A 13977-nucleotide genomic window follows, 5' to 3' on the forward strand; every position below is an offset into this window, starting at 1 on the left:
TATATGGTTGGGGCCTGCGAGCAGGTCAAGGGCCAGAGCCCAAACATAAAAACCTCAGAACCCCACTCTTCCTCACTTAGCCACTACACCTTAAAGTTATAGAACTTTCTTTGGGTTAGGAGTGGTTACCAAAAACAACTAATTTTGGTTCTCATATATGTGGGCTTGGACCATGATTTACGTATTGGAAATTGAAAATCATCGTCGGGTGAGCCCATTTTTTACTTGTTGAAAATAAAAAATGGAGGAGGTGATGACCAAATACAAATCAACGAGTTTACTATGGTAGACATAACATAATACATTTATTTTTACCAATGAACTGTAGCTCACATGATATTTGTCTCTCTTTGCCGTCTAGAGGTAATACATTCCGCTCACCACTAAAAACAAAGATTTTGGAGTTCGACTAAACATACATGAAAGTAAGACCACTCACCAAAAAAGAAACATGAAAACAAGGCTATAGGGAAATGACCTGATCAAGTGAGGAGAATGTGTAGATGACATCACATGCCATTAAAACCTGCTTTGACTAGTAATGATACACATTGATTGCTACGTGGTGATAGTTTAGTATAGGAGTTTGTTGTTATTGTTAAGGTTACTGCTTAATTGATAATTTTTTATGAAAAAACTTCAAAATATAAGTTTTTGAATATATTTATTAGGCTCTTTAGTATTATTAATAACAAATTGAATCTCATCTTGTACATACAGCAATCCATTAGCCAGAAGCAAGTCTTTAAATGAAGTTCAATATCGCGATAAATTAGTTTTTAACTTGCCGAATTATATTTAGACATGTTTATAGGGAGGCAAATAGGTGTGCAAACTGACTAGCTAGAAGTATTCAGATTTCAGAGTCAATCACCAGGTTACAGTTTTATAAACTTGCCTCCTTTAGGTCTTCAGACCTTGCTTATTGATGATTTAACGGGAGTATCTATCTCTCGTATTGTTTTTGTGTAGTCTTTTGCTTTTGGGCTAGTGCCCCGTATTATTACCAAAAAAAAAAAATATCGTAAAAAAAAAATCTCCTTCCATTATATTTCCACCTGCCGAGAGAATCAATTTTTCCTTTAACCAATAATTAGTTATATTTTATCAAAACGGTGAAAGGCTTTTATATTTCATGGGATGAAAAATTAATTTAAGGTATATAAATCAATATAAATTAAAATCGTTAGCCTTCAATCTTTTCCCATAAATTGGATTAGATATGATTTAAGGTATATAATAAGATAAATATATAAGATTTGGGAATGAGGGCATTTCAGTCATGTTTTCCCTAGACAACAATTAAATTGTTTATATATATAGGCGGTGTCTGCGTCATGGTATTGCCTATTATATATCATGCTTCTTGTTTAGAAAAAATCAACCCGTTTTGGTGCACCAAAAAAATTCAACACAACACGCTTTGTGCCTTATATAAAGTCAATTTCCACTTCTCTGATTCTTCTTCTTATTCACATAATCCAATTAAGATGGGAGATTACGATGAAGATGGATGCCAATGCAGGCCATTGGGTTTCTTGATCGGATTACCCTTTGCTCTATTGGCCTTGGTTTTGTCTGTTCTTGGTGCGATTATCTGGGTTCTTGGGTATGTAAATATCTCTGTTTTATATTCATTATTCAATTAAATTTAATTAAATTAAACACAGAAAACATGTGTCGTTTTTATTTAATTTGTTTTTCTTGATTGGAATGTATGTAATGCAGAACAATACTGAGTTGTTTGTGCCCATGCTGCATCTGCTGCACCGGATTGGCCAATTTGGCAGTGAGTCTTGTGAAGCTTCCGGTTCGAATTATTAGGTGGTTCATTCACCAAATTCCTTGTTAGTGGTAGTTTAGTTGTTCCTAGTCATTCTTTGATGCTTCATTCATTGACCAAATTCCTTATTGTTAATTACTTAGGCTCATTACTTTGTAGTCATTACTAAAACTTTGATCCTTTTCATCATTGGATTCTTTATTGTTTTGTAATAGAAGGCAGTTTCAGACTTTCCTGCTTCATATTTGATATCATTCTTTTTCTTTTCTTTGATCTTTTTATAATGCATGACCGCTCTCCGTCTCCTCTTCTCTCTCAAAATGCTCATTTTTCTGTGACGTTCAAGTGCTTGTTCAAAATTATTACAATATCTACCGTTAGCATAAACGTTTAGCACATTTTGATTATGTATAGAAAATTAAAATTAAAATTAAATTTTATTTTTAATCAAAAATAAATTTATTTAAAATAAAAATAGTGTGATTAAGAATAAAATTAAAAAATAAATTTAAAGATTATAGTCTAGACCATACAAGGAGCTTCCTTTTATCTACAACGGTAAGACTCGTAATAAAGTAATAATATACATTTGACTTCGATTTAATATCTACAACTGTGTAAAAAAGAAGGTGAAAATTCAGGTGAAGTCGATTTCATGTGAAGTTGATAGTTGAGAACTGTTAAATAAAAGTTTAGTCAAATCAGTCAAATTATTTAATGATTCTCTAAAGTTTAGTCAAATCAGTCAAATTAGCACCTAAGTTTCCACCGTAAAAAAAACATCAAAATTGATTTTGTGAAAATTCTTCAATAATTAACTAACAAATGAAAATAATTAAAATTGAACAGTAAAACTTGTGGATTTCAGATTTCTAGAACATTCCACAGCATTCTCAAACAATCGAACCATACTTCGAACACCTCCCTGAAATGCCACCATACCCATAAACCCACGCGGAAACCAAGTGCTCTGAATCCCCCTACCGCAGGAAAAACAGAGGAAGAAGAAAGAAAGAAAGAAAGAAAGAGGAAGACAAATCGAAGAGGAGAAAGAGAGAAGAACATCAACCGCCACCGAACATGGGCGTGGACTATTACAAGGTCTTGCAGGTTGATAGAAATGCCACCGAAGATGACCTCAAGAAAGCTTACAGAAAGCTCGCCATGAAATGGCACCCCGACAAGAACCCCAACAACAAAAAAGAAGCTGAAGCCAAGTTCAAGCAAATCTCCGAAGCATATGATGTAAGCTTTAGTTTATTTCTTTATCAATGGGTATTTCAAAATCTCAATTTTTTCTGTATTCAATCAACCCCAAATGATTTTTTTTCATCTGGGTAGGTGCTGAGTGATCCTCAGAAGAGAGCAATCTATGACCAATATGGGGAAGAAGGTTTGAAGGGTCAGGTTCCACCACCTGATGCTGGTTCTGGTGGCGGTGGATCCACCTTCTTTTCCACCGGTGACATGCCGGGGTCGTTTCGGTTCAATCCTCGAAACGCCGATGACATTTTTGCTGAGTTTTTTGGGTTTTCAAGCCCCTTTGGTGGCATGGGAAGGAGCAGTGGCGGTGGCATGAGATCAAGGTTCCCTAATGGGATGTTTGGTGATGACATGTTTGCATCTTTTGGTGAAGGAGGTGGTGGAGCAGGGGTGCACATGAGTCAAGGTGGTCCACGCAAGGCTCCCCCTATTGAGAACAGGCTTCCCTGCACCCTTGAGGACATATATAAAGGCACCACTAAGAAGATGAAGATCTCCAGGGAAATTATTGATGCTAGTGGGTGAGTTTTTGATCTTGCATCTAGTAGCTTTCATTCTAATAATGCTACATTTGGTGCTAGTTGTTTGCTTGGTTACTACTTTCTTATGATAGTACTCGATAGTAGACACAAGTAATTGAGTTCGTTGTTGGGTTTTTACTTTTGATTAGAAACTAATTGGCCTTATAGCATGACTTGCTTTTTCTGGCTCCTTGTTTGGTTAATTTATTCATTAACAAGATGCTCTTATGGCTGCTGTTTGTATCTGATATGTACCAAGTAATTTGTGTACAATATACAATTCAACTAATTCTTCCGGTTGGATCTGTTGTGTGGATACTCTTTTTTAAGTGCTGAACTGTGTACTCTTCATTATTTATTTGTCCCTTTGTTTGGCTTTTTGTTTTCTCAGGTGTGGTTTTTATGGCTTTCATGTGTTTTGGTTTGATGACTTAGGAACGTGGGATATAATATGCCCAACACTATTTCTAGCTTATATTGATCTAGAATCTGTCTTGTGTATGTTGCTATGTGCCATTTCTTTCTTTGTTAAATAAAGTACTTTGCTAGGTAATGAATAACCTAAAAGGATTCCTTCATTAGCCTTAGCATCAAATTTACCAAGTTGAGTTCTCCCATCATAGACATTTCAAATTCACTCTGCATAAGATTAGAAATAAACTCTTCGCATGCATCCAGTTCTCCTCACCAATTGTAGCCTTTTTGTTCAAAGAAAAAGTTGATGGATTGTAAGTATAGTTATGATATATGACTAAAACGATTGATATATAAATGAATTATGCTTTACAAATTATGAATTATAAATTTTGGAATGCATTTAATATCAATTTAGAATTTCTAAGTTTATTGTTTTGAGTTATAATTCACGAAACAAGCTTTTCAAAAGGCTCGTGGGCTTGTTGGGCTTTAAACAGGCTGGGCTCGAGCTTGAAATAAAGCCTATGAGAGGTAATAGGCCTAGGCTTGAGCCATCTATTTACATGGACCAGGCTTGTCAAAGTTAAAGCTCGGCTTGGCTCGGTCCATTTCCACCCCTACCAAGGTGTCAGAGATCTCCACTATATCATCAAGTTTCTAGGATGCTAGAGATTTCCACTATATCATCAAGTTTCTAGGATGCTTGATAAACGAGCACTTGATGTAAAGTGCTTTTCTAAATGGTTTTATTCAAGAGGTTTATGTTGAGCAACCACCGGTGTTGAAGACTTCAAGAAACTGGATCATATTTTTAATCGGAAAAAAAAAATATAGAGAAGAAAAGATAATGAAGGTTCTAGTAATTATTTAAATGTGCCACAATAACAGTACATTATTCCCTGTTAAGCTGTGGAATAAGCAACTGCTGCATTTATTAGGTTAGGGCTTTAGGCAGCCTACATTACACCCTTCTTCTGCAGCTCTTTCCCAGATCCTGTGTAGTGCAGGATGCATGTGCGTGTGCACCAGGCTGCCCCTTTTTTAACTTTGAACATTTGACTTGGAGCTAAGTTGGTGGTTTCTGCATATAGTATTTGTATTGTTTTCTGGGTTGCAGTAGCTATCATACTAGGACTATTGAAGTCTTCTTGGCGTTATAGATTTTCTACATTGGTTTGTATAATTGCATGTAGTTTAACCGTCGTATGGTAAATTTAGATAGCTTACCTGGTTGTGAAAATATGATCTCTTCTTGTGGAAATGCATGAGCTCTAGTTATTAGTAGTTTATAATCTAGAACTTGCAAGATGTGCTGGAGTTCAATTCCGATTGAATATGACATAATTACATATATAGTTTTTGTTGGAATTGAAACTACCAAACATGCTATCATCTAATGTTATACTTGTTTAAAGCTTTATTAAGTTCATGGTGCATTACAATTTCTATATTCATTACCTATACTCTTAAGAACCAGATTTTGTGGGATATATTTTTAAACCATGTAGCACAAACACTTCCTTGAGTTGCTGTGTCTATGTGTTCGACATATTTTGGACAGGGCACTCCATTGACACTCGTATGTGTGTGTTCCCCGTGTTGTGTCTATATCATTGTTTGTTTTAGTATCCATGCTTCATAGTTTTCGAGGCACTATCTGTTGTAACAATGTTTTTCATTTGACTTGATCTTGTATATTGCACATATGATCTTCCAAATCTCCTCCCAATCTAACTGGTATGGCATATTGCTTTGATGGATATGTGACTGTGATGTTTAGTTATTATTTTACCTACTGAAAATATTGGAGCATCTTATGAAATATTATACTTTGTCTTTCCCTTTTTGTTCCGAGTCAATTTTCATAATCTTATTTCTTCTGACTTGAGTTGATTACTGATGACTTTTTTTTTGCTTTCCTTGTGAGTGCAGCAAAACCATGCCAGTGGAGGAGATCTTGACAATTAATGTCAAGCCTGGTTGGAAGAAGGGAACAAAGATCACCTTCCCGGAGAAAGGAAACGAACAACCAAATGTAACGCCTGCAGACCTTGTTTTCATTATCGATGAGAAACCACACAGCGTCTTCACCCGTGAAGGAAATGATCTGATCACAACTCAGAAGATTTCTCTTGTGGAGGCTCTAACCGGATACATGGTAAACCTTACGACGTTGGATGGTAGAAACTTAACAATACCCATCAACAGTGTCATCCATCCAGATTATGAGGAGGTCGTCCCAAGGGAAGGGATGCCGCTTCCAAAGGATCCGTCAAAGAAAGGAAACTTGAGGATCAAATTCAACATCAAGTTCCCAAGTCGGCTCAGCGCCGACCAGAAATCTGGAATCAAGAAACTCCTGGCTGGTTGAAACATTGAGTACTTGGCAGTCCAGCGGCTTTAGTTTATGAAAATGTACATTAGTTACAACAATCTTGAGAGGAGGCAAATGGAAATAATTTGGTTTGGTTGGTTATCATCATATATGTATTCTGGAATTTGGAACATAGTATAGTGATTGAAATTTTTGGTTAGATGCTATCCTCTTCCTGTATGATTGCTTATTAACTGCTGAAAAGAATAGCTTTCTATTATAACTAGCAACTAGCAGTTGATGTGGCAGCAACTTAGAAAACGTTTTCCTTCCAAATTTGGATCAACAGTTGAACATTAACCACATTTGTGCAGGAAGATTTAGTTAGTTTAATTTTATTGCACTGTAAGTATAACAAAACATCAAATAAAATTCATTTACACCATTAACTAATTATATTTTGGGTTTTTGCACAAAAAAAAAAAAAAAACTAATGTTTTTTTTTTAAAAACACAAACACTTTATTTTGTATTTGGCAAATCAAAAAATTTATGTATGTGTGTTTATCGTTTTTAAGAGTTAGAGGTGTTTTTGAAAGTACTTAAAGAGGATGTTTTAAAGTTGGTTTGTTTTTATTAAAATTAAAAGGTCTGATATAATTTCATACATTAATTAATATTTAAATTTTAGAAGTTATTATAGTATTTTTAAATTTAAAAGCATCTAATGTCTATTATAGTAGTTTAAAAATTTTAAAAATTATTTTAGCAAACGCACTTATTGTTTATGCTTATTAAAGGTTATTTTTAATTTAATTTAGCAAATAGATGTTATTAACTTTTAAAAATTAGTTTTCATAATTTTCTTTTAGAAAAATAAAAGTTTTACCAAACTAAACCTAAGTTTAATCCTTTCTTTAGCTTATATCAACTTTTGTTTCAAAAGAAAAAGAATTGAACATTTAAGAAGATATATATTCACAATCTATTTTTTAAGGTTCTGAAAATCAATTATCGAACCGGTAGAATTAGAATTAGAGGTTTAAATGTTTAAAAGTTTAACAAGTATTTTTTTTTTTTGGTCTAGTAAGTTTAACTGAAGTTTAATCAAAATTCAATTGAATATAATAAGTTTACTTCTCTCAATTGGGCCTATTTGGGCTAATATCATAACAATCTATATCTACATAAATGAAGAAATTTGGTCACTGTCCAAAAAAAAAAACGAAGAAACCTGGTCCAAAAGTGTTATTTATGGTGTTAGACACTATATCATAAGAAGCACAAAAAGTAGATGAGACTCATTTGGGTTAGCGCACCCGCAACACCTGTCTCTCTAGGAGAATGTTTCTCTCAGGATAGGAGAGTTTTCTAAGAACATATGGTTCTTCTTGTTCACACTTAATCAAATATCACACAAGCAAATCTTTTGACTTATCCAGTATATTATACAAATCCTCGGTAATTCTTCTAGTAAAATCTAACCTAATCTTTTCTGTACAATATCCACCATTACACATATTCAACTAACACATTCATCCTTACACAATATCCACCATCATCCACAAATCACCAACATACAAATTGCAAAACCAACAAATACTTGAACAACTATATCCTAAAGCCTATTCAGGTCCAATGGAGAACTTTGGTCTTGAATCCATAGAAGGAAAAACAATCTTTTTGCAGAAGACGGCGCAACAAGAGTTCAAGGCAGACTGCTTGAATCTAGTTAGAAAAGTGATCACCAACAAAGAGCTTGCTTTCAAAACCATAAAAAATATTCTGATTGAAGTCTGAGGAGATCCTGAAGGTATGTCAATTTCTGAAGTAGACAAAAACAAAGTGTTAGTCAGCTTCAAGAACAAGACGAAAGGGTTACAAATATTAAAAGGAGGGCCTTGGAATGTTAGAGGCCATATTCTAAACTTACAAATGTGGATGCATGGAGATTCCATATCTGAGGTTAGACATGATTTTTTGGAAATCTGGGTCCAAATACATGGACTTCCCCAAGAGTTCATTAATGTGGAATCAGCAAAGGAGATTGGGAATAAATTAGGTTTAGTTGTAGAGGCTGAAGACCCAATGGTGGGAGACACTCTAGAAAGAATTTTTCTTAGAGTTAAAGTAGCAATACCAGTTTCAAAACCCATACCCACTGGTTTTTATTTGAACAGGAACAGACTACCAAAAACATGGATACAGTTTAAGTATGAAAGAATCTTGGATAGTTATTTTCTGAACTGTAGTATTATCGATCATAACAAGAAGGAATGCAAGAATCCAACAGCAATGTCAACATGGAACCCAAATGAACCAAGGTATTCAGCTGGTTTGGGAGTGGCACAAGCAAGAGCGTTGAAGCCAAAAGAATATAGGGTAAGCAAGGAAGAGAGTAGCTCAGGGCAGAATCAGAGGGAGGTGGCGCGTGAAGAACATGATTGGAGGAAGGGAGGTGAGTCAACACAGGAGACTGTAGAGAGTAAAGCTGACAGTGCACAGGAAAAAGAATGGGGAATAGAAGAGGACAGTATAGCCGAAGCTCCTAGAAGAACTGACAAAGAAGATCATAGAGATGTGGAAAAGGAGAAGAATATCCTAGAAGATCTGCTTGTCAGAGAAACTGAAACAGAAGAAATGGAGAGAGATGCTAGGGATTGGGTAAAGGAGAATAAAAATGTTAAGGGCAGCAAAAGGATCTATGAGAAGGGCAAAGAAATGGGTGGGCCAAGTGTATTAAGAGAGGAATCTGCAATTAAGGGTACATGGGCTGACTTCTGCCAAAGGCCCAATAAAAATATTCATCTCTTTAGAATTGGGCCACAAGAAGAAGATAATAATCTCACTATTGGACAACCACTTAAAAGGCTCAATAACAAAGAATTAGAACAGGATAACAAGCAGATATATACAGCAGCTGATGGGGGTGTTTATTACATTGAACTTGCAAATGAAGAGGAAGAATTAGAGCCCAACAATAGCAAAGCATTAGTAGTGGCTACAGAATATGAAATAGAACTTGTACAAGGAATGGAGAAAAAGCTGAAATTAAAAAGAAAAAGGGAGGACGAGCAACAATTGCTGAGGGAAAATATGGTTGGAGAGAAAGCTTTCCTACAAGTTTGGAAAGCTGGTAAAAGAAGCAAGCAATCATCAGGATCAGCTGGAGCAATGCCAATAGAGGAAGACCAGCAGAACAAAGAAGAGATCATAGAAGACTCAATGGCTGAGGAGGTGGGCCTAAACTTGCCCCCAACTCAGCCATGAGTATCATAAGCTGGAACTGTCGTGAGGTAACAGCCCCTGTGACAGTTTATGAATTGCACAAAATGTGCAAGCAAATCAAGCCAGCTTTAGTTTTTCTTATTGAAACAAGAGCGAAAGAAAAATCTATTATGAAATTAAATAAAAAACTACATTTTGAGAATACTTTTTGTATAGAACCCTGGAGTTTGTCCGGAGGGCTATGTCTCTTTTGGAATAATATATATAATGTTGATGTTTACTTTTGGTGTGATAGCTACATAAAAGCCCGTATTGTTGATAGAAAAGGAAATACATGGGTATGTAATTTTATTTATGGCAATCCTAATTTTGGCAGGAGGAGAGAGCAATGGAAGGAAATCACAGCAACCAATTATAACAAGGTTGAACCTCAACTCTTTATAGGAGATTTTAATGACGTTTTAACTCAAGAGGAGAAGATGAGTTTACACCCAAAGCCACATAGCCAAGTAAGAGAGTTCAGAAGTTTTGTTGATTCTAACTTTCTAATGGATTTAGATCTCAAAGGGGGTAGATTTACTTGGTTTAGTAATCCAAGAAATCGGTTTGTAACTAGAGAAAGGATTGATAGGACATTAGTTAATTGGGAATGGAGACTTTTGTTTGAGAATGCTTCACTTACAACTATGCCTGCTATAAGCTCGGATCATAGCTCGTTAATCTTGGACCTAAAGTTAGTATATAAGATAAGAAAAAGCTTTAAATTTGAGGCATTTTGGGCTGACAATGAGGAATGTGAAAAAATTGTTAAGAAGGGGTGGGAGAAAGAGGTCTCACAGAGCTACGAATGGACAAGGATAACAAGGAGGATGAACAATTGCAAGGAAGAACTGAAAAAGTGGAGTAAATCTACTTTTAAATGGGCAGATAAGGAAATAAATAGGTTGAAAGAAGAGTTGAAAAAGTTACAAGATTCAGATTTCACCGAAGAAAAGCAGAATTAGGTACAAGCTTTAAAGGAGAAAATAACAGCATTATGAAAACAGGAGGAGAAATTTTGGGGCCAGAGATCCAGATTGAAATGGTTGAAGTGGGGCGATAAGAACACATCCTTCTTTCATGCAACAACCATCCAGAGAAGAGAGAGAAACCGCATTGAAAGATTGAAAAATGAAGCAGGTTATTGGTTGGAGGAGAGGGAAGAAATAATGAGGCACATTGAAGAGTATTTTGAAGCATTGTTCACTTCGACTACAAGACAAAGGTATGACAACACCCTAAGTAAGATTCCAGTGAGGGTCACGGAAGAAATGAACAGAGGGTTGATTTCTGAGGTATCGACGATGAGATAAGGAATGCAGTTTTCAGCATGGGGAGTCTCAAAGCCCCAGGGCCAGATGGCTTAAACGGGTTATTCTATCAGAAATATTGGGAGGTAATCAAGAAGGAGGTATTTGAGGTTGTCAAAGAATTTTTCAGAAGTGGACTACTGCCGGAATACATTAGTGAAACCACAGTGGTCTTGATCCTGAAAATTAAAAATCCAGAAGGACTTAACCAGCTAAGACCCATTAGTTGTTGTAATTTCATATATAAGATTATACCAAGGATTTGGTGAGGCTGAAAGGACTAATAGAGGACATAATTTCACCAATTCAAAATGCATTTGTAGGAGGGAGATTGATACAAGATAACGTGGTGATCGTGCAAGAGATATATCATATCCTGAACAGAAAGGGAAGAAGAGGATCTAATAATATGGCAATCAAGTTAGACATGAATAAAGCGTATGATAGATTAGAATGTGATTTTCTTGAGAATGTATTAAAGAAGTTTGGTTTTAATGAAAGATGGGTGGAATTAGTGATGAAATGTGTGAGAAGTGCCAATTACAAATTTAAGGTCAATGACGAGTTGTCCAAAAAAATCAAGCCGCAAAGAGGCCTAAGACAGGGTGATCCTTTGTCTCCTTACCTATTCATTTTGGCAGTCGAAGTTTTTACTATTTTGATGCAGGAAGCACAGAATGAAGGCAACATCACTGGATTAAAGATTGCTCCTACAGTCCCTACAATTACTCATCTTTTGTTTGCAGACGACTGTATTATTTTTGCAGAAGCTAAAGAGGAAGAAGCATATCAAATTATTTCAGTGCTGAATGAATACACAGAGGTGTCTGGACAGAGGATAAATCTGAATAAGTCGGGTATCACCTTTGGGAGTCATGTATCAATTCAGAAAAGGGTTGACATTGAGGAGATACTAGGCATGGCATCGTGGGAGACACCTGAAAAGTACCTTGGTCTTCCAGCTATTTGGGGAAGATCTCAAACCAAAGCTTTAGCATGGATTGAAGTATTGAAGAGAAAATAATGCATAAATTAGAAGGATGGAAGGAGAAGCTATTAAATCAAGCGGGTAAGGAAACTCTAATCAAAGCGGTAATTCAAGCAGTACCATCATACGCTATGAACGTCATAAAGTTTCTAAAATAATTTTGCAGAAGAATATGCGCTAAGGTGGCACAATTCTGGTGGGCAGCATCAGGAAGAGACCGAGGTATCCATTGAAAAAAGTGGGAATCCATTACTAAGGGTAAGTTGGATGGGGGGTTGGGTTTCAAGGATCTGGAATCACAAAATACTGCTTTTCTTGCAAAACAAGCTTGGAGAGCTGTCAAAAACCCGAATTTGATTTGGGTCCAAATTCTAAGATCGTTATACTTTCGAGAAGACAATTTCTGGACAGCAAAAAAAGGAAAAGGAGCATCATGGGTTTGGAGAAGCATTTTGCATGGAAGAGAGCTTCTTAGAGCAAGAGGCAAGTAGAGCATAGGAGATGGGTCAAAAGTATACATTTGGAAAGACAATTGGATTGCCGGAAAGAACAAGGCTCTGAATGCAGAAAGTAGTAATGAGACCAAATTTAACGATCTGATTATGGAGGGAGAGGGATGGAATGAAAAGAATATTGTAGGAATGTTTCCCCACGAGATCAGCACAGCAATTTTAAAGACCCCTATTAGTGTCGTAAACAAAATAGATTGGTTGTATTGGCCATGGAGAGAGGATGTGAGTTACACAGTCAGAACAGGATATCATGTGGCTAAAACAGCAAGTCAAGAATTGAACCAAGAAAATTCGTCAACAAGTGAAGATAAAAGGGACCTATGGAGAGAAATATGAAAAATGGATGTCCCACCAAAAATCAGAATGCTGCTATGGAGAGCAAGCCAGGATATATTGCCAGTGGGTCACAATCTGTATAAGAGAAAGATAATACAAAAACCAATTTGCCAAGTTTGTTCTAAAGAAATGGAAACAATGGAACATGCTTTCTTGCTATGCGATTGGGTAAGAGATACATGGTTTGGGGCTGAATGTCAAACTATTCCAACTAGAGAGACAGTCACATCTATTGGGAATTGGTTATTGGAAAATATAAGAAAAATTAGAATAGCAGGAGGTGAAGAACAAGAGAAGAGAATCAGTAATTTTGGGTTCTTGATGTGGAAAATATGGAAGACCAGAAATGACAAATTTTTTCAACATCTAGAAATAAATCCAATGTGGACAATAAAAAAAGCAAATATTATGAAAAATCTTTATTGGAGACTAAAAGAAAAACAAGCAGGAACGATGATTAGAGAAAAAGAGAACAGAACAAACCTGGTAAGATAGAGACCTCCTCCAACTGGTTGGCTGAAGGCAAACGTCGATGCAGCATTCAGGAAAGAAAAGGGTTCTGGTGCAATATCTGTGGTAGTCAGGGATAACCGAGGAAGAATTGTATTAGGCTTTACAGGGAAAATTCAAGCAAATTCAAGTATCGTAGCAGAAGCAACAGCAGTTAGACAAGCCATAATCATAGTTAATAATCTCCAGATGGAAAAGACTCTAATAGAATCTGATAATTTGAAACTCATACAAGCAATTAAATCAAAGGGTTCAATAGGGGAAATTTAAGCAATTCTTCAAGACATTGATATGCTAATGGAACAATTAATGGAAAAGGAATTAACTTGGACTCCTAGAAACGGGAATCTCCTCGCCCATGAAATAGCCAAGGCAGCAGAAATAGGGATATTGCACCATAACTAGAGCACTCAACCACCTGCAAACATTTACAGTATCATCAGAAGCGAAATTCAATTGGATTAAAATTTGAGGATCAACAAAGAACTAAGCTTTAATAAAAGAGGAACAACGTGCCATACAATTGAAGGCGGCAGTGGCAATTGATACCAGGTTGACGAAGGAGACGACCCTGCGACTGAGGAAGACGGCGCTGAACAACCCTCCGAGAACGACGATGGTATTGGGAAAGGATCGGCATTCGGATTGTTGTTTGGAGGTATCCTTAACCTTTGCAGTGGAGCTTTATACTGAAGTGAAGCCCGCAGAGAGAACTGATTCGGACTTCAACAAGAGATTTGCAACTTAATTCCAAATC

General features: G+C 36.1%; 2 protein-coding genes across 3 annotated transcripts; both read left to right on the forward strand.

Annotated features, from left to right (window-relative positions):
* Positions 1353-2051, forward strand: LOC107612231. Its single transcript, XM_016314037.2, has 2 exons — positions 1353-1609; positions 1729-2051. The coding sequence occupies exons 1-2, from the start codon at positions 1491-1493 to the stop codon at positions 1850-1852; spliced, it is 243 nt and encodes an 80-aa protein (XP_016169523.1). The 5' UTR covers positions 1353-1490; the 3' UTR covers positions 1853-2051.
* LOC107613538 (dnaJ homolog subfamily B member 4) lies at positions 2639-6588 on the forward strand. 2 transcript variants are annotated; one of them, XM_021108866.1, is made up of 3 exons: positions 2639-3028; positions 3125-3567; positions 4442-5796. In XM_021108866.1, exons 1-3 carry the CDS (start codon positions 2864-2866, stop codon positions 4569-4571), a joined length of 738 nt encoding a protein of 245 aa, XP_020964525.1. In that variant the 5' UTR covers positions 2639-2863; the 3' UTR covers positions 4572-5796. The 2 variants fall into 2 exon arrangements, with proteins under 2 accessions (XP_020964525.1, XP_016171065.1); XM_016315579.2 differs by lacking the exon at positions 4442-5796 and adding an exon at positions 5917-6588 and having other exon boundaries at positions 2644-3028.

Source organism: Arachis ipaensis, chromosome B08 (genome assembly GCF_000816755.2).
Source record: "Arachis ipaensis cultivar K30076 chromosome B08, Araip1.1, whole genome shotgun sequence".
Classification (NCBI taxonomy): Eukaryota; Viridiplantae; Streptophyta; class Magnoliopsida; order Fabales; family Fabaceae; genus Arachis; species Arachis ipaensis.